We start from the raw sequence: 21882 nt of genomic DNA on the forward strand, positions 1-21882 counted from the left end.
AGAAGAGTTTTAACATTGTGATCAAAAGTATTTTCTATACAAACAACTGTGTGACAGAATAATGCAAGCTTTTTTTCACACTTTTTTCAGTAAGGTAAAAAAATAAGTTACTTCAATTTAGAAGAGTAGAAGATAACCAGTTAGTGCCCTGTCCCAAAATGTCCAAAAGGTTTATGAAGTTCCTCATCTTTCTCACACCACTTTTCTGTGTTTATGAAGTTCCAGAATTAAGCTCAAAGACAAAAAAAAGTCATTTAGTGCAGCATAGCAATAGGAACAAACTTAGCATATAAAATGCAATAACTGTAAGTGACAGTTCCTATTGCTTTGGCACAAGGCTGCTGAGGTAGACTCACAGAACTCAAAACCTTATCTTGCAGACCAAACAAAAGAAAATTATGATGTATCAGCACTCTCCCATGGTAGATCGTCGCTGCAGAAGAGCTGAATATGCCATTGTATAATGTGATTAAATACTAAGAATGCAAAAGACAGACATAGCATATGCTCAAATTATTATCAAGACAAGGTCTGAAGAAACCTCCCAGTCATTTAGCTCTCACACTTAAAGAACTGGTGTCTGTGTCCTATCCTACAATTTACAATCCAAAAAGTTTGCAACAAAACTCGAAGTGTTTATAACACTCAAATCTGTCTCTATACATTCAGATTAAGAGCTAGTGTAACTTGCTATAACAAGCATCCTAACACTTCATTAAAAGCTGATTATATCAAGGTGTTCACTGTAAATATTTTGGCAATTTACTGCATCAGAATAATGACAATGAGCATAAATATATATTATAAATAATATTTCACACTGATTAACAATTACGTGGAATTTTAAAAATAAAATGGTACAAAAAAATACATACACTTTTAAACTAGATACAGCACACCAAAAAACCACAATTACAACATTCAAGTTAATTTTGTGCAAGCATTTGTTTTAGCAAAGCCAGTTTTACACTGATGGTTATTTCTTCTTGTTGGCTTTCTTTAAACTAGAATTTTTAATGATTAGGGATGTTACAGCAAAGTAGAACTATATTCCTGGCAAGGAGGGGCAATTGAAATAGTCACTGAGAAAATGCCCTACTTTTTTCTTACTTTTTCCAGTTTTCTAATTGAGACAAGAGATCTATATGGGCTATACTAGAGGTTGATCAATGAATGGCCAACTTCCTTCCTAATTTTATGTCTAAGTTACATTAACTTTATAACATGGCATCTTGCTTAATGACTGACAGGTACCAATCACTACAAGTGCATAGCCATTATCAGCTTTGTTTTTCCTAAAAAAGTATTTTAATCATAAGCATGAACTTCAACACAGAAGTTTCTTGCTACTTTTCCTCAAGATTTGGTAGAAATTGACTTCTGATAATATTTACTTTTAAGTTTTTGGCTATGTATGCCTCCATGTTAGAGATTACATCCTAGGCACCACAACCAACTCTATGAACAACTAAGTTGATGAAAAAAGTTGACCTTAAAAATAAACAACAAATAACTGACAAATAGAATGAATAAACTATTTCAGTATCTGTAGACAGTTAAGTTTGAAAGATTCAATTGTGCCAGAATCAGGACCCAAAAGACAAGACACAAACAGGACTCTTGGACTGGCTAGAAGTTGCTCATATAAGTCCCAGTAGAATAATCAAATGCCAATTTATATTACATAGTCACTCATCAATGGCCACTGAGATAAGTAAACAAACCCTACAACAAAAAAGAAACCAACAAAAAAGAAAGCCCACTATATTTTTTAAGAAGCTATTTGAAGAAAGCTCAAAGAAATTGGGAAGGCCATGCATCTAGCTTTTAGTTTGTCCAGACAAAAAGTCCAGACTCTCTCAACTACTCTGAAGACACCTTTTCATAGAATCCGAGTCAGAAGCACTTGGCAAAACAGTTGAAAACATTCAAAACCACACAGTGACACAGGAGAGATGATGCTCACAACCAGTTTTACTTGTGGAACTGTATCTAACTCAGATATTCTGTGTCACTGTCTGAATGCACCTCTCAGTTACAAGGAGCTTCAGTTCTCAACACTGGCCGTAAGTTAGCACTCCATGTGACTGTTGCTCTATAGGTCTTCTATTGCAACAGTGTCCACAGGACTGGCAGATATAGATGAAACTTCCAAGGTACAGGAAAGAAAAAAACAGTGGTGTAGAAGGCAATAATCTTACTGGCCAAATCTTTGCCAAATGCAAGTTGCCAAGTACATATGCAAGATTCAATATGCTCCAGCAGAGCATGAAATATCAGTTATATTTAAGGTATAATTTCCTTCAATTCTTTACATATTTTTCTGAACTAGGCTCATTTTGGCCCAGTTCACTTTCTTTAGGTTTTCTTTCAGAGAATCATGCTTAAATCACAGACATTTTTTATAGCCTGGTTATATCTGGATATTTAACAGTTATACAGTGTCAGTATATGACACTTTGCACATTAAACACTGCAAAAATGCATACTAAGCAAAGCAAAAATATATCTTAAAAAAATTAAAATAATTGAACATAAGGGGACATACTGTCATTTTTACAATCATCAGAAAACAAAGCCATCTGCATATTCTCTATACAGAGAGTGCAACTGTAACATATTTAGCATAAAATAAACATATAACCAATAAAAAGAATTCTTACTTTGTTGCCCGTATAAACTTGCCCCAAACTGAGACAGCTGACCTGATGTTGATGGTGATGCCAGCATCTACAATGTAAGAAGAATAAAAGGCTATTAAAGACACAAAAATACTGTGCTATCTTGCTCTGAAAGTTTGCAACAGTATGTTATGCCAAGAAAGCCAAAACAACTGAAAACTCCTTCAAAGTCATCAAAAATTTTAGAAACTCCCAAAAATATCTGCACAGTAACACCTGTAACAGTATATTACATACACATCAGTGTTCTAAGAGGAAAAGAATCAACTATTCTCCGTGCTGCTGCAGAAATGGAAAGTATAACTGCATTTGAGAAACAGAATATATAAACTGAACACTTGGAAAAAACCATTTTGTGATCCTAAGGACAGTTAAGTACTGGAACATCAATTTCTGGACGTCTTTAAAGAACAGATCAGTAGTTAATCAACATTTGGTATAGTTGATTGTCTCTTGGAGTAAGAAGAGTTATTAGTTGATCCAATCCAGCCAGTTCACCACAGAACATGCTACTTGCACTTACTAACACATGGGCAAATGTCTGCTTGTTTAGTTAAGTAGTCTGGACTTGGATTGAATTTTTAGATAGTTTCATGGAAAGGAATGTCTGGATTCTTAGACATAATGTGATTCCGTGCTTTTTTCAACTTGAGAGCAAAAAATTCAAATCAAAATAACTTTTACTGTGATAAACTGTAAATTGCTTTGTTGGTATCATCTAGACAGATGTAAAACCTAAACCTTATAAACTGAATCAGCTAGTTGTCTATACTTGGGCCAAATCCAGATGGTAAAAATGTGAAACAAGACATGCAGGTAAGTCACTAAACATCAAAAGTAGCATTCATATCTATAAATCACGAAGTATTTATGATTTTTTAAAAATATATACAGAAACAGGGAAAAAGAAATTACAGGATGTAATTACTGTAGACCATCAGAAAATGTATCAGAAATATCTCCTCACACATATTTCTCATATATATATATATATACTCATATATGTTCCTATATATTATACTCACACATATTTCCAACAAAATGCTCATATTTGAAAGTAAGCAACTACAGGAACAAACATCCACACTTGTGTACACAAGAGGTTTGAAACAGCAAGACAAAAAACTTTCTGCAAAAAAACCCCCAAACCTATAAAATGTGTCCAACCAGACCAGATATCTCCTTTCTTAGTGAAGAACTCCCTGTGAACAAAAAGAACACTTTAAATTAAACTACCAGTGGCTCTAACTCAGCACTCACAGCCAAGTTCACAGGCCACATCTGCATCAGCAAGTAATGCAGCCAAAGACAAGTGCACTTGTAAAACAAACAAGTTGGTTCTGAGCTAACATAGCTACTGCATTTCTAACTAGAGCTAGCCATGACTAAAACACCTGATGCCATGGACTGAATGCCCATTAGTGAGTGGTACATGTCTGGTGCACTTCTGGAGCACCTCTTCCAACCTGTTTTCATCCAGAAAGAATCAAATTCACTCACACCAAGATTGCCCTGCAACGCAAACCAAAGCATGCTGAAGTGGGGACACTTGGGAGACATATTTCGAAAGCACTCTTCCCCCAAACTAACAAATTGATTAAACATGGATACAATAAGCTGCTACAGTAGTTTAAAGAAAGTAAAGTGCTCAGGTGAAAGACAGCAATATTCAAGTCTGACAAGTTGAAAATCCTAAAATATGTTGCGAGGTGTGGCAAACTGTAACTCTATGGGAAAAAAATGAGAGCAAAAAGTTATGAGATACCTTCAGAGACAATGATAAGGGCTCACAAGTAAAAAAAAAATAATAAAAAAACCCCCAACAAACAAACCAGACACCGAGATAGAAACATCAGTCAAAAACTACTAACTTTGGGACAGATTAATTAGACAGTTAAGCCAAAAAAGAAGGTCTCCTAAGAACAGCTGCTCAGGGACTTCAAAAATTGCTGTGATGGCATGTGATGTAGTAAGTAGAAGATGGTACAAAACCTCAGCATAAAAACCTTTCATTTGTAATGCTACTTTGGACTAATAAAAACAATTAGAAAACCCCTTAGAGGCACTACATTATGTGAAAGAGAGAAAACGAATCCCACCTCTTCTACACTGAGTACTACTTGATTTTTTAAATTCAGTTAAAAGGAATGGAAAATAATATTTATTAAACACTGCTTATTAGAAAGAGGATTTTCTTTTGAAACATTGCAAAGTAGGTCACATCTATTGTGTCATTTACTTTTACATGAAAAGTTAATTGCAAAATGACTTGTAGAGAAACCTTTATAGAAAACCATAATAAAGGCCAAGCATTAAATTCACTAAGTCTCACAACTTAGTCTTAATGTTATAATGTACTTAGAACATCAAAGATAACAAACTTCAAGAAGAAATCAATAACAATTGCTGTGGATCTGTTCCAGGCAAATTAAATGCAGCATTTCTCTAATCTCATGGAGAAGGAATATGCTGTATGGGTATCTCAATTATTCCCTCTCTAGTTTATTAAACACTTTTTTCTGTCGTAGGAAGGAACAGTTTAAAATTGTCTTGTTTTTCTATTATTTCCATACAACTTATATCAACAAGAAAAAAAAAACAACTAAATTCGCCAAAACCTTAACCTATGCTACCAGGACCTTGATTTGCATTCACAGCCTCTGAGTCACTAATATAGTCTACTCAAACTTGGTCTACCAAAGACAATGACAACTCAAAAGGTACAGTGTTAGTAGTACTAAAAACATTCCTTCTGGCATTTTGCAATCATTATTTCACCTGGCTGGACTACTTGCCACACAACACACAAAATATAACCAACTCTCCAAGAGCATACTTGCAACTGTGGCTGGAAGTCAGCCTTGAATTTCTTTTAGTCTACAACAGACAAAGGTCATAACCTTAATAAAAACTAAAGCAGACTAAGCCTTAAGGTAACTAAAGCCTCTTCTAGTTGTTAAAACCTATTAAGCTTTAGCCAATTATGTCCAAATCTTAGGGAAAAAATGCTCAGAATTATCGTGGTAACAATCTAAATCGACTTGCCAGCAGTTAACAGCTACAAAACCCAGTTGCAAAAGTAGTATGGGATTTCTGCTTCTATTCCAACCTTGTATGACCAAACTAGACAGATTGTTTCAACTGGCTTTCCCTGTACATGTTTTTAGGAGACAGAGACTTGCATCTCCCACAGGGCACAGAGACAACCAAGCAAAAAAGACCTTGTGTAACATGACGGGTGCACTTTATTCTGCCAGTATATGGGAAGGACCAACACTCAGTACTGGCAGGCTGAAAGACTGAGTTGACAACAGTCAACTAAGACATGGACGTCATTTTACTCACAAGTCTCAAACAGTCATAGCACAGTTCTGATAATGGAAGATTATGCATCTAAACTCAAACCAATTGATGATCCAAGCAGATGGCTCAATTTTTCTGGACTGGTCCATACTAAAAATCAATAAGCTGTAAGGGGCTATCAGGTAATTTCCTATCCTTAGTGCTGAATGAGATTTTACTGTAACTGCTTTCATTAACTCTTAATGGGTTTACTGCAATACATTCACTTAAGAGTGTCAACAATCTCGAAAAAAAAAGCACCAGCAATTATTTAAATTTGCTAGAACTGTGAAAAAACTGCTGCGCTTCACAGCCCCCTCAGGAGGCCGGCGAACATAGGCTGCAGCCTCCCTGAAAGCAGAGGGAGGCGGTGGAAGGGAGGTCCAACAGTAGAGCTGGCTGAGCAGGCTCCTGCTTTCCCCTGCACTGCAGCATCCTGCCTCTTCCAAGCAAAGACTCCACTCAGTGTGGAGACAGCTGCCCATCACCATCACCGCCACAGCAGCACACTTTGGCAGGGTGGCACCAAGAAAACTCGGCAAAGCAACAGTACTGTGCAGCCTGCTACATTATGCAGTTATAGCCTAAAGCTACTTTCTTAAACGCAGGGCAAGCTGAAGTTAAAATACATCGAGCCAGCACTACAAAGTCAACTCCTAAAACCAAAACAGGTTCTAATAAGCAAGTTTGTGAGTAATATCTGGCCTGATATATGATGGATTTCTCAGGGGTGCAAACGTCAGCACCATTTTGTATTTGCACTACTTTATTTCTGGTACCTGTCATCTGTGCTGCACTATTTAATAACATCCGACCCACAGCCTCAGAGGAAAGTATTATACTGACTTAAAAAATAGTAGTAAACCAAGTCAACAAATAACAGATAAAATTACACATTTTTCTAGAGTCTGCCAGTTTTTTAATAGTGTTATTAGTCCTCCTCTTTAAACCACCTTCTAATACAGTGCTCGCAAAATTCCCACATTGCAAGAAAATATCCGAAAATATTTCCAAATCTCAACATCATAAATCAATGAAGAAGTTTTGAAAGCCTTATGAATGCAGCTTATTATCTGCAAGTGAAAATTATTACTGATGTAAATAATTTGTGAAATATAAAACGAAATACAATACTAAAAAATAAATGAAATTTTATTTAGTCTTTCAGATTTCATCATTTATGGTTTTGATCTTCTGCCTCCAGTGGCACTTGGGAATCCCCAAGGAGGTAGGACCACACTGGTGATGGAAGCAATATCTCAAGACCTTAGAGGCAAGATGTTGTTTTTGAATGACAATGACATTATTAACATGAGGTTAACATGGCTACCCAAGCGAAACTCCAAAACCAAATTCTCCCTGTGTAGATACATTGCATATTAATAAACCAAAAGACTACTGAAAACTCGTTGAAAGATGCTATAAAAAATGCCAAAGCAATTAAGAACTAGGACAACAAAGTAAATATTTTATAAATAAGTTGTAAAAAAACCAAACAACAAACAAAAACAAACAAACCCCACCACCACCCAAACAAAACACCCACACACTGAGCCCATAAACCACCAATATTACCAAACAGTATGTTCAGTAAACTGAGTTATTGGGTAAGAAACCATAACCTCCCTGTTCTAGAAAATGCAGATGATTTTATGCACGGAATTAATCTAGTCCAAGATACCACTTCAAAAGCTAAAGCTGACATATAAAAACTACTGTACCTGTTAAGTGAAGATGCAGTAAAATAAAGCTTTTAGATGAAGTGAAGTACAGAAAAGTAAAGAACACTACCATAGTAATTTAGCTATTCTATAAAAAAAACTAAATACAAACTCAACGTAGTGAAAATTATATACAGTCATCAACAGTAAAATTAATTTCCTTGTGACATAATTTCAAATTGTAAAGTGATATGAACTAACTCAAATTCAGATATTTACTTGCAAACTGTGTGAAATAGTATAAAAACCACTTTCATCTCTAAGCAAAATTAGTTTATGATGTATTGTTTTATTTGATAAATCCATTCAGGTACAAACTCATAGGTGAGATAGTAAAAGGTGCATTTTGCATTTGAAACTTTTTGTTCTTCCATCAAACTGTGTAACTTTCTTACAAAAATGCAACCTACAGGCAGAATGACTATAGGTTCTCAAAGGGAACTGCATTAAAACACAAAAAGTTCCTTGAATAGTTTCTAATCTCATCCCCTGCAAGTTCTATCCAACTATTTTTAGTTATTAATGGCATTGCAATTTTCATCCATTTAAAAGCTTGTTTGGTTTTTTGTTTGTGGGGGATTTTGTTGGTTTGATTTTTGTTTGGGGTTTTTGTTTTGTTTTTTTGTGGTTTTGGTTGGTTGATTGGTTTTTTAAAAAACCTTATTGTATACTCACTAATTGATGCAAGGAATGTTTAATCACTCTCCTGGAAGGTAAAAAGCAACTCTCTTGCTTTGGAACCACACTTCAAAGAGAGAAGACCAAGCTCTGTTGCACAAAGCAAGCAGGGCAAAGCAGCCCACTATTCAGTCAAATTACAAGAACGTTTATGTGCAAAGTAATGCATGTGAAAATATTCATTTGCCATTTATAATTAAAGACATTAATCTATTTCTTTCCCAAAATAAGCTTTATTTTTTTCCCTTCCACAAATGGATCAAAACTATTCAGACTATTACAAAGTACGTTAATGTACAGTGCCTCCATTCAGCCAACCAGCATTAGTGTGAATGCAACAACTACTCCTGACTCAAGAGGGTTTTGTGGGAATTCTTAAATACTTACAACTCCATGCGAAGCATCTGAAGTTAAATTATGACTAAGCTAACGAACTCTTGTGCAATGACTAAGACAAACGCCAGGAAAGAAGCCTTGGGAAATAAGATACCATAGGTTTCCTTAGAATCCTAAAATAATAGTATTAAAAAGCCAATAATTCATCTGGAATAACATGGTGTTCAGCAAAACTAAAGCCAAGGCTGTTTCCAGAAGACTGATTAAACTCTTATACAAATAGTTTCCCAAACTTAGCAAGATTATGGATATCAATTTGATGGTAAGCTAAGCCTTGTTTCATGGTTTTATCTCTCGTAAAATATCATCTCTTTATAAGGTCATGCATTTCAAAATACAGTAAAAGTTAAGTAGAGGTTCTATAAATCAGTTTAATAGAATCACAGCAAAAGACCTCAGACCACCCTTTGTTTTACCACCACCTCTCTGCCCATTACAAGACAAAACCACTGACATCTGCCTTCATGAAACTGCCTCATGACAGAGGAACACCGGAATCTGATCCATCACAGACATGCTTCTACTACCTCAAGATGGAAAAAACTTCTGGAAAGAAGGCTTCCAGAATCAACAACCTATTTCACTGTACTCAATATCCATATCTGAAGACTTTCTACAGCTAGGGAGCTAGATAAATAGTTGCAATGAGGCAAATCTAATCTTCAGGCTAGATTTTACTTGTCCCAATTAAAAGTGCAAATCAGAAATATTACTATGTTACTGAAAGCATTTTACAATCTGTTGAGCAACTGGAAAAGAAAATGAACAGCAAAGCACTGGGCCAAGATGTAGAAAAAGCATTAACTGAAAAAAATCTAACTTTTCCTGATCATTTGGGCAGATCTTTATTAAAAGGCATGTCTGTCTACTGTCAGAGTTATGACTGCAGCTCATATTCTCACGTATGCATCCTCAGTGGATTAGGCTAGACTGGTTAAATCTTGTACAGCCCTTATTACATTCCCATATATGAGAAATCAAAGAAGTTCAGAATCGATTGGTCCAATCTTTTCTCCAAGCTCACAGTCATTTTTGTTTTGCTCAGCTGATGACTATAGATTCAAAAGTATACGAATGCCTTGAGTTACTGATTTCTACCATTGTCACTCTATCCAAATAAAAATACATGCACCCATGTCCTGAAAATTATTTCACTGAGTGCATAGACACCTCGATTAAGTTGCTGAAATTTGCCACAAATAAGCTCTGCAATTATTTTGTGGCAACACAGTGCATCATCTTGTCAATTTACATTAAAAGGACCACACTTGTTTCCAGCCAGAAGTTAAACTATTTTCTTAACCTGTTTCACATTCTGAAAGTTCTACAAAATACCTAATTTCTTTGCCAAAGAATTACTAACCTGGTTATCATGCACTGACCAAGTGCACAACAAAAATTCATAGAGCATTCACAGACACACTCTGTTCCACTTCCCTACTTAGCACAGCAAGTATGTGATGATCCAAGGCAAAGCCACTTAATTAGTAAAAAGGAAGCATCAGATGGTTTGAGCAATGTAATCTCATCTAAGGAACCATAAGTTTGGGCCCAAAGTAATAGATCCAGTCAGCATCAGTACAATCTTGGAAGCACTTGTGCACATGAGTAACATGCAACTTTTCCATTTCAACTACCGTATTAGTCCTGCCTGTCTGGAACTGCACTCTCTAGTGAACAGGTAAGTTAAAAGAAAGCTTTTAGCTACACTGAGTCTCTGAAATAAAAGTAACATGTCCTAAACTATTTGTTGCTATGTCTTTGTCCTTGGCAAAAGTCTTTAAAGTTTAAAAGAGCACTTGAGCACCCTTAGTTCACTTTATAATTGTCTGAAGGAAATTATTTTACAATTCAAATTAGCCAAGGCAAAAAGTCAAAAAAATACCACACCACTAAGTGTTATGAAAATTGTTTATTAAAATGCATAAAATATCTTTTTCACATCATTTTCAGATGGGTTCTAGATTTTTTTTTCACTTAGTAAGTGAAAATTATTTCTTAATATAATTTGGAAACTTCCACATTTTGTGTTAAAGCAAGGCAGAAAGCTGAAAAGCACACAACTCAGTTAAACCCAGTGCACAAGTCATCACTAAACCTCATCTGAGCACAATGCCTCTTCAAAAGGCCAGAAACCCTACCGTAAAAGTAAAGCAAAAAACAGGTTTTAAAGTTGCTACAAACATGCTTGCATTAAGTCCTTACTCTAAATTTTAAGAGGATTTCACCATTCCCTATGTTCAACTGAAAATGAAAAAAGAGGAATAATTTAAATTACAGTAAAACTGCACCTTGTTTAGATAAAAACGATTTATTCTTTTCCCTCATATTTATTCTAGCTTTATTTTATCCCCACATTAAATGTGAAGACAGAAAGCTTCAAAGTGCTTCAAAATCTAGAACGCTGGAATTTTCCCCCCGTGTGTTCATAAAACTGGATCCAGGTTTTGAACATTAGTCCTTATTAGTTTATTTGGACAAAATTCTGAGCAATTTTATTTTAGTCTGTCAATACCGTTATCCAAAGAACAAAGTCAATCTATTTATTGTGTTCTCAAATACAGAACATTTTTAGCAAAATTCTAGTGGAAAGATTATTTGAAAACATGGTTACTTTCAACTGGAAAAGGTTTTCAAACCTGCAAAATTGGTTGGAAAGAAAATATAACCACCTTTCCAACCTTTCCATCTACTGTGAACCAAATGAAACAGCAAATGGAACACGTAAGTTAGCATATACATTTAGCTATACCTGAGTGATCAAAGGTGTACAGTCAATATTACCACCATAAATTCACTTTGATCAACTTTTTAAAAAAATCACAATAGCATTTAACAGTTTAAAATTTCATAAGCGCAAACTCAAAGTTGTCATGGTCAACAGTGAAGCTACAGGGCTGGGGGGGAACCTTAAAAAGGATTTGGAAATAAAATTTTACAAGGCTTTTGCAAATACACTCTTCTATTTCCTGTCGGAATAACATTACTCTTCTGACAACTACAGCAGCTTCTATGTCCCATTTTGGCCAGTTCTCCCACAAGCTTTCAGGATTTCTCATTTGTCACTCCTGGTGTCTGGAACACCCACCTTTCTTGTCTTGAAGTGCCATTCTAAGATCCACTTCTGCAACACTGCCTACAGAAAAAGCAGGCAACTAAAACACTCATTTGCTGGGACACAACGTGCCAAGCATCAGCTTTTACTGTGTACACTGTAATGCACAGCATTTATCTCACTCTGCCTTTCTTACTACACCGTAACAATTTTTCCCCCAGTGCCTCAAATTTAAAAGTGCAGATCTAATGTCCAAGAATCACTTTGGAGAAATAGTGTCTACTGTTTTTGAGAGTGCTAGCTGCACCTCTCGGTGACCATATACAGGAAAGTATGTTCAACATTATAAATATTCCACCTTTGGTACATGCACATATGTAATCAATGTAAACAGAAAAGAGCAGCCTCTTTAGTTTTCTTTATACCGTATTACACTTTAATCCTTTGCTGGATCACCTGAAACTTCTTATCAAATTAATTTATGAAACTGAATCAGAAAGCTCCATTTACACCTTTTTGGGGGGGTTTCATTTTGTTTCAAAAAGCCTTCTACTCTAAATCTATTTCCTTCTCTTTGAAAATCTGGATTAAAATTCAGCTAAGGGTCTATAGGAAATGCTTATGTTTGTATAGGTCAAAGTCTATCAAGACATGTCTTGGAGGCAGACTTGAAGCAATTGTACCTTTTTGAAAGTTTGAAAGGATATATATTCTTTTTTAATTAAAAAGAATACATTGCCTACACATATTAAAAGCAAGCCTGTCAATAGATTATATTACTGACCTTCAGGTGACATGAACTTCAAGTCACACTTTCAAGTCTTCCACATATTTCTACATGCCACTCCATATGAAAGTGAATATGTGACTGCCCTATTTATTTATCTTTGGTAAGAAGGAGAGCTTCAGTAATGTCAACACAGTTCTAACATACAGTATTGCATTACCAAGGGGAAAAAATTACTAGTTTCATAACTTTGTGGTATTACAAATGGGAGAAATACCTAACTCAGAATACTTCAGTAAACAAGTTGCACAAGGCATTTTCAGAAACTAAGAAAAGTTGAAGATGTAAAATGCAAAACCACAACAAAAACCTTGTAGACACAGCATGTAAGCACAAGATATAATCAATAACCCAATTAAAATTGCAAATACAATTCTTCAAGATGAAAAAATAAAATGCTGGCAAGCATATGGTTGAGGTTTATATATATAAATTCACTGAAATTAAAGCACTTGCCACTGAAAAGAGTCATGTACAGTTTAAAGCTAGACAAAGCCCTTCCTCACATATATTTCATGTACTTGAAACTACCTCACTACTGAAAGAAGAAAAAATAAGCTTATTCAACTTACATCTTTTTCTGACCGATGTGGGAACATCGATGATTGGCTGTAGTACATGTTCTCATCATGGTAGTCACCATCAACCCCCTCTACAAACTTCTTCCTTGAAGCACCAAACATGCTGTTTGTCACCTAAATAAGAAGAAAAACAATTATATGGCATATATGATTTGATTTGCTACATACTTGGCATATATATTTAAATATACATAAGAATTGTTAAAAACCCCCTGTTTCTAAATATTTGAAAATGCCTCTTAAAAATCCTTTCTGTATATTGACAATTTAATGGTTTTTTCAAGAGAGATTTTCATGCGACAGAAACTCATATTCCAGAAACAACTGGAGTGGGTAGAGGGGACATGTTTCATTTTTTGGAGGAGTATTTTTTTGTTGGCTGTCTGAGTTCTGTGACCTTTCAACCAAATTTATTTAAAGTTACAGAATGTCAGAAAATGAAAGAGTAAATTTCTCCAGTTTTCCTCTCCAAAGGTAATCACTTTCAATCTAAAAGAAGAAAATTAAGGCACATTCTTTAGAGCTCAGCCACCTTAACATAAATAACAAAATAAAATAGAGAAGAAAAAAATAATCTGTGAAATCGCTTCCATGTCTCATCACCATAACTTCGGAAAAGCAGCTTTCTACTTGACCCTACTCAGATCCATGATTAAGTAAGAAAAGGCTGAGCTTAACCACACTCAACAACCTCATCACAGACTGGCAAAGTTACTGCAGACAGCCCATAAAAAACCGCTGGATTTTATTTTACCCTTACTGCCAGAGATGCACACAAAGACAGAGCTGCTAAGTCAGGAATTGGAAACTCAAGAAACAGCAACCACACAGCTGGTCACAGAACCTTAATTCATTAGAAAATTTAATCCTGCAGCAAGGTCATACAATGTTGCTAAAGCATCTACTGCACACAGTGCATATTTATATATCTGACTCTTATTTAATCTATCTGACGATGAAACACTATCACAGCACAGCATGGACTAACCAAGTCCTGTTTTAACCTAACAGGTTAATGTTCAAACCAGTGAAATGGCACAAACTGGTCAGCACAGAGCAACTTATTCAGTTTCTTGTATCATAGGGGGAGACTGGAGAGAGTGCAAACAACAGGATGGTAATCAACCCTGAGCTACTGCACTACTTATCTTCACATGGATCTTTATCAACCTGAAAGGTAAGAAAGCTAAGTTACAGTTAGCTTATGAAATGCTCTGAATCCTAAGATTTACTATCTTCACTACTGACAGCATTAGGTAAACTTATAAAAACACAGGTTGATTTTTAACATTTTTTTTTAAAGAGTCAGTTTGCACTACCTCAGGCTCATGCTTAAAACTGAAGTTTCAAAGTATTTATTCTGGTTGGCTGCAAGAAAAGCTACTTTCAGCCTGAAATCCCCTAATCTCTGCTAATGCAAAATTACTGTGATATTCTTCACAGTGCGGCTTATTCAAATTTCACCTTTACTGACAAAGATTTGTAGGCAGTGTTTAAATAACATGAGTACTCCTACTCTGGTAACAACCCCACGATTTCAAAGTCATAGGACTTTTGAGTAAAAGTAAAGTCAACACTTAGAATGCATTTAATACAGCTATACTCACAGAATGGCCCTAAAAGATTCGGCTAAACAAGTCTATTCTACTACTCCTACAAGGGGGTTTCAGATCTTCAGACTAGTGATATTTCAAAACAAATTTATAACCTGTCACATGCATGTGAAGGATGGCATGTAAAGGTACTGCATACCTTCTTCAGATGAAACTTGTGTTTTATGATATTCACAAAAAATGTGCAAATGTAAGGTCTCAAAATGCTAGAATGCATTCAGTTGACTTTCACACTTACAGTGAAGTTTTCATTACACTGTAAGCATATCCCACTGTGTTAATCCCCCTACAATGCAATTATCACCTACCAGATGGGATGGAGCATTTAACAGGCTAGGGGGATTATCCTGTCCTTTGCTCTGCCTGAGCAAAGTGCAGAGAGAGATGAGCAGTTACCTTCAAAGGCAATAAAAGGGATAGTGAAATGCTTTGGTGAAGCTATCTCCAGCAATGAAGAGGAGCTGTGAGTCTCAACCAACTACTGCTTTTGAGAAGCAAAAAGGCAGCTTCTCACAAGCCCTGAAGAATTTTTTGATGCTCCTTTAACGATACCTGGGATAAGAAAAGGATTTTTTTTTTTGCCACATAACCCTCTCTTGTGATACATCATCACAATAACAAAATTGAATTGTCATAGAAAGCAAGTCACTGAAGCACATACAGTACTGTACTAATGCACTGCCTAACCCTGAGCTATGACCCAGGAGCTATATAAGGGGAAGAAAACGGTTATGTCTTTGACCCTGCAGATTTTGATCTTATTTCTGCAAAGGTTTACACATGGCTAGCTACACATGTACCATAAAGATTTCTGAATTGGTGGGTCAAAGCTTTCAAAATATATGTTTATAGTCACTGCAAGAAAGCTAGTATGCCCAAATATGAAGTCTATCTACTGAAAAGCTGAAAGATATTTTAAACTCTCCATTAAATTTCAACTGTCTAAAAGATTATTTTCTATACTGATAATCATATAAGACAGTGGCCCAAAAACTAATCAAGACTATGGCCTTAAGACTGATGAAGTGCAATGATATTAATATGGAGTCCAACAAGAAATTAAGAAAACTTTTAATAATTAGATAGATTAAATATTGATATTTTTATTGGCAATGCATATTTCTACATGACGCCTAATAGAACTGTGCTGATGAACTCCAGAGAGCAGAACAGTGCACTGCAGACTGCAGCTACAGGGGAAGAGGGGACATCTGGAGGAGCCCTGCCTGTGACCCAGCTGCATCACTGTGCCTAACTACCCTGAAGACCTTCAAAACCTTTTTGCAGAGACTGACACTTCTTCACAGCAGCATTTTTGTAAGCAATTCTGTGTCGTTCAATGCTGCCAAGCGAAGCAGTCACACGCAGTGCTCAAGCTGTCCACACTCTCTCTGAGGGAAGCGGGAGAGGCACTGGAGGGCATTCTGGCAATTGCCTGTACCCCTAATAGGATTCCTCTTCACTAGAAAGAACTGCCACTTGTTCTCAGGGTGAACCACAGCACAGATCACAACAGAGAAACGTGATGGTACAATTCATGCCGCTATCCAGCCCTGTCACAAAACTAACAGCACAATAAAACGAGTCAAGTTGCTAAAGATCTCCAACAGAAAGAGCAGCAACTGGGATTAGACTCTTAGGTTGCAGTTGCTGTAGCCAGGTTGCTCACTTTTTGCTCGTTTTGAAGCTAACACCAGCAGCCAGTTTATCTACTTCCCAGCAGTCACCAGTGACTGTAAACAGCTGGAATACTTCTGAATCAGAGCACTTATCCCCATACAGACTTTTATATTACAGTAGGTTTATGCAATGACAGTGTCATATGATTGCCAAGTTAGCAGTAGGCATCTTCCTATTCATGTCGACTTATTCCAGTATTCACTAACATACACATTAGCCACTCATGCTAAAAGAATATACACAGATATTGAAAAAACACTGTTGCAGTCCTCATAAGAAGGTGTGAGAATAACTGGTTCTGTGCCAAATGTGAGAAGATCTGCAGGTGGAACTTTATTGCTTATTTCTTAGGACAAGAAGCCACCAGGAAACCTCATACACAAAGACTGCAGCTCCCTTTTCATAAACTGATAGATCACTGTCCAAGCAGCTACAAAAGTAAATACAGCAAAGTTCATAGAGCACTTCCAAATACATTTTAAACCCTTTGGAAAATAACAGTGACCTGAGGTTTCGTACCTTCACAGAGTCTAGATTGGTGAGGTGAAGAAAGGTAGAAATCAGCTGTTGTATTTAAGTCCCTCATTCATACCAATACACACACATATGCCAACATAATCTCACAGAAGTGGTATGCCAGTTGCATGGTAATTTTATTAAGCAAAGAATTCCCATCTAGTCAGCTTAATGTCATACAGATACCTCTCCTAATCCTCTAACTACTCTTCATGTCCTACTGTGGGAAATCAGTTCTCTGTTGCACAAGAGACACATTGGCAGTTGTAACCATTCATTAAAAATGTAAAAATGGTGCACTTCTGTCAACTCATCCTTTAGCATAATATTGCAAAAGTACTTACAATGCTATTTTAAGTCTGCATGCAGTGAACAACATCAAGAATCTTGAAAATAAATTACGTACCGGCATACTCCTGTTACCATCTTATGACAGCTCCTCCATCATAAAATTTTTTAAGAAACAAGTTCAATTTGTTAACAAAAAATAAGTTTTAAAGTATGTTCTCAGTTGATGATGCACCAAGACAATTATCAGCTAAATATACGCTATCTGTATATCACACTTATTTACTGATTGTCTTTTGGGAATACCATCAAAGAAGACATCAGTTACATTAAGAAGCCTGACTTAACTAAAATTAGGTTCAAAAACAAAACGAGCTTCTGAAGTACCTATGCTGTCTTGGGAAAACAAAATAAAACCCAACGAACGAGCAAAGCAGCACATAAAATAACAGAGACAATCCTGCATTTCTAGTAACTGTTACAGTAAACCTGCCTACAAAAACTGGTATTTGGTTATTATGAAAATGGGCCAACCTTAGAAAGGAGAAATTCAGCTGTAAAGTTTGTAAACAAATAAGCAAAAAACTCAAAATTCCATTCCAGAAAGATAACCAAATTTCTTCAAATACTCCCATAATAAACTTACTATTACAGTGGCACTTTTCCTGGCTCCTCAGAAGTTTATTTTGTGAGTTTCCCCCAATTAGTATTTTGCACCTGAGCCATAAGAAAAAATGCTATTGGAAGGTAACTTCGTACCTTTTTTTGTTTGGTAATCTTTGATTCATCCCATTAGGTAATTCAGAAAGGCACTGGTTGAAAACTACTTGCAGTTTTAACTAAAAATTGATTTTGTAATTGACAAACAATGCACTAGTGCTTTTGAGTATTTTATTGTAGACAAAAAAAGTTTTCCTGTTTTTCAGAAATTACATTTTCATAAAAAATTAGAGTAAGATAACCCTTTATTCAGGAAGTGCATCTATTTGAATTTTATTTCCAGTTTTATGCCTGGGCTTGCCTTTCTTGTTGTTTTGTGGCATGTTTGTTTAGGTTTTTTAAAAATAAAATATATAACAAGACACTTTACCCAGGTAGCTATTCTAGATTTACTCAAAGGCACTCTGGAGAGTTCCTTAATAGAGCATTTACAATTGTAAAGCCCAGCTTTAAAAGATTAGAAAATCCGTAACACACTAACTTCTTCAGAAACAACAAAATCCTACCATTCCCTCTAGGCCCCAGATAAAGAAGTAGGATTTTGGCATTTTCTTAAACATTGCAATACTCTGAGCAAACTGACGAACACTCCTGTGTTCAGCGAAATTCCATTGCAGCAAACTGTGTGTATGGCCAAACTCATATGATGGGTGTGCAGTCTGAAAGCTGGATCAGGTAACTGGAGAAATGAACCCAAAAAATAAAATCACACTAAGCACATGCAAATTGTTCTTCTGAAATACTTAGAATTGTGATAGATTCCATACATTTCTCATGGAGGTAAAAAAGGAAACTGGAAAAAAAAGTCAACAGTTAAAGAAATTTACACTTCCTACTCTAAAAACTCATTTCTGTATGAAGTAAGTCATAGAACTGGTTATAATATAAGTAACTTCAGCTGAAAACTCAAAGAGGGGTGCCAAGACAACAAAGCGAAGGAGATATAGGGAACAAAAAGTTTTAGTCTGAAAAAAATTGTAATTTGTACGAGCAACAGGGGACTTCAACAGGGACATGCCAGTCTGACCTCAGACTAGTAGTCCTCTCTTCTGCTTGTACTGCCCCTCTGCTAAAATGCAACAAAACAGGGCAGTTGTTTAACTAATGCATGTTCCATAATATGTGTATGGGCATGTAGCAGAGAAGAGATCCTCAGGGGACATAAATACACTCCTATGGAGAGAGCTAAGCAGGTTAAGTGATAATCAGACAGACCATAAGCCAAGTTTGGAATTCTAGTATCTCAATTCACAGAATCCCCAGACAGGTCAAATATGTTAAAAAATACAAACAAGTATAGTATGATTTTTGATTAAAAGCTTATAACAGTTTGGGGGGGAGAGGGGAGAAGAAAACCACTTTTAAGAGGTTTTCATTTTTCATTGGTATTCAGTAGTCATCACATATTCACAAAACACATTTTAATAGCAATTAGAACAGAAGTAAACTAAGTAACATTATGTAGGTTGGACTTCAGGTTCACAATCAAGAGAGCTGCAGTGCCAAAATATTTCTTCTCTACCAAGTGTTACAGCTTCGATATCAGTATGACATACTTTGCCACCTCTGATGCTTGGTATCACTCCCAGCTGCTCAACAACTTTTTCCACAAACAACAGACAACTCAGATGATGCACACATGGACCAACAGAGCTTAACCCAGAAAACAAACCAGGTCCTAGTCTAGTCCAAGTCAGCCAATTGTTCTCACTGTGGTCTCACTTCTGCAGCAGAGATAATTGCTCCCAGTATTACAGAAATTATATAAAGGTTTCATTATACGGAGCATCTCAGAAACCTTTCATGTTGATGAGTCCCCTAAGAAGCTATAAAAACAAAAGGAAACCCCTGGTGGAGTAACATGCAAACAATATTTTACTCTGAAATCAGAATCTGCCAAATCAGAAATTTTTACAAGGAAAGCTGGTGGCGAAGAAAAAGGAAACAACACTCAGGTTTTAGGGAGGCTTTATCTCTCCTGGGGATGCAAAAATGAAAACCGCCTGCAGCAAGGACACTGCCAGGGCAGGGGGTGGTAGCATGGGGATGGGAGTGGATGTGTCAGAAACATGAAGGTCAGCTGGGTCTCACGTGCAAGGGAAGATGGTTGCTGATAGTGCAGCAGAGAGGCGACTCTCAAGCAACATTAACAGGACAGCATTGATATGCTTGTCAATGAGCAGTAAGATGACCACGTGCATGTTCTGTAGCTGGGAGAGTGGGGGTTTTTTCCCCTCTTTCTCTTAATCTTACTGTGGTCCTTTACATGACATCTAAGCTGAGCTGACACAGTTTCATCTGCTAAGTGCCTCCAGCTATCTCTGTAGAGTCATTACCTTACATACTGTTCAAGCAATATTTCTTAACACTTCCTAAACACCCAATTCAGTTGAAGCCAAAAATGCCCACTGAGAAGCTTTCTAGATCTGTATGTCTGTAAAATATTAAGCCTTATTAAATGATGTATGTCACAATAACTATTAAATAGTCTGTATCTGTTCACTAGACAGTCTTTTGTTGGCTCATTTACCATTTAAAAACTTTTGCACTATATATCAGACAGAGAGATAAAAGCTTGTAAACCAAGAGGAAAAAACAAACCTTGAAACTTAATTCAAATTTGGCTCATGATCACAGGATTCATGTGTTTTCATCATGTCAAATCTCTTATATGGTGTGAGAAGAATAAAAAATTAAAAATTAAAGAATAGGGCTCCTTTGACTTTCTATTTGCTTTCAGCTGAGACTCTCAGCCAGAAGGCTAGACTTCAGCATCTCTGCTTCAACTAAAAGGGTAACCATTGCTCCAGCTGGGACATTTCCACGTTGATTTTGAACAGGCTCCTCTTTCCAGGAATACTGTAGGGTTTTTTTAGTTGTTGTTAATTTTGTTTGCTGGGTTTTTTTGTTTGTTTGGCTGGTTGTAGTTTTTTGTTTGACTAGGTTTTTGTGGGGGATTTATCTTGTTTGCCTCTTTGGGGTTTTTTTGCATAACACTGATTCCACTACTTTTTAAGACAGCTGCACTGCCTACCTATTTCTTCCCGGATACAGTCAAAACTTTCATGTTTGTTTAATCTAAAACATTGTATTTTAAATAAGCCTTGGTTTCCCAAGCATTTCCTGCAGTTTAATAGTGTACGGTCGGATGTAGAGGATGATTAATGGAGTAGCAACAGAGTATTTTTTTTCCTTTCATTACTCGGATGGAGTTGGTTGACATTAAATAAATCAGTACTAGACCCATTTCTACTCCAGCTTTTTGGAGGGGGGGAAGAGAAGGTATGTTTTTGGTGAGTTTGGGGGTGGTTTTGTATATGGAGCACAAGGTAAAGATAACTGAAAAAGAAAGCAACTATTTTTTAAAAGAGTTATCTATCAGTACATTCACACATATAGTATTTAATGTAAACTGCTAACCATTTGTTAGAAGCATCCTCAAGAAAGGGGTAATAAGACTTTTTAATTTATGTTGAATTTTAAGAAATACAGAGTTCCTTTTGGTTTGGACACTTTTTTTTCTCCACAGAGGTATTCTAAAAATAGAAATAGCTGAGAACATTCTGGCCAAAAAATTCATTCTGCACACACAGCACATCAAACATCTTACCTTAAAACACAACTGGAAAATTCAAAACATTGTGTATGTTTAATATATTGAATCCTTGAAGGGAAAGAAACATTTACGAGCTGTCACAACCTCCTGGCAGCATACTTGCCTCTCAGTGACTCTCCTTCTCCAGATGAATGTTATGTTCTGCAAAAGCAGAAACATTTTCCAGGAGCACAGACAGGTTAAAGTTAAATTCATTTATGGCTTTTTA

At 36.2% G+C, this 21882-nt stretch overlaps 1 protein-coding gene across 6 annotated transcripts in view; it reads right to left on the bottom strand.

Moving 5' to 3' along the window:
* CNOT2 (CCR4-NOT transcription complex subunit 2) overlaps positions 1 to 21882 on the bottom strand; it is an 81309-nt gene that overhangs the window by 21194 nt on the left and 38233 nt on the right. For all 6 annotated transcript variants that reach the window (XM_051795901.1, XM_051795899.1, XM_051795895.1 and 3 more), the window contains 2 exons: positions 13233 to 13355; positions 2664 to 2730 (listed from right to left, as the gene is read on the bottom strand). In XM_051795901.1, coding sequence (XP_051651861.1) covers positions 2664 to 2730; positions 13233 to 13343 — 178 coding nt within the window. In that variant the 5' untranslated portion in view covers positions 13344 to 13355. The remainder of the gene's footprint in view (positions 1 to 2663; positions 2731 to 13232; positions 13356 to 21882) is intronic.

This window comes from Manacus candei, unplaced genomic scaffold (assembly GCF_025592945.1).
Source record: "Manacus candei isolate 608988 ecotype Guabito, Panama unplaced genomic scaffold, ASM2559294v1 h1tg000043l, whole genome shotgun sequence".
NCBI lineage: Eukaryota > Metazoa > Chordata > Aves > Passeriformes > Pipridae > Manacus > Manacus candei.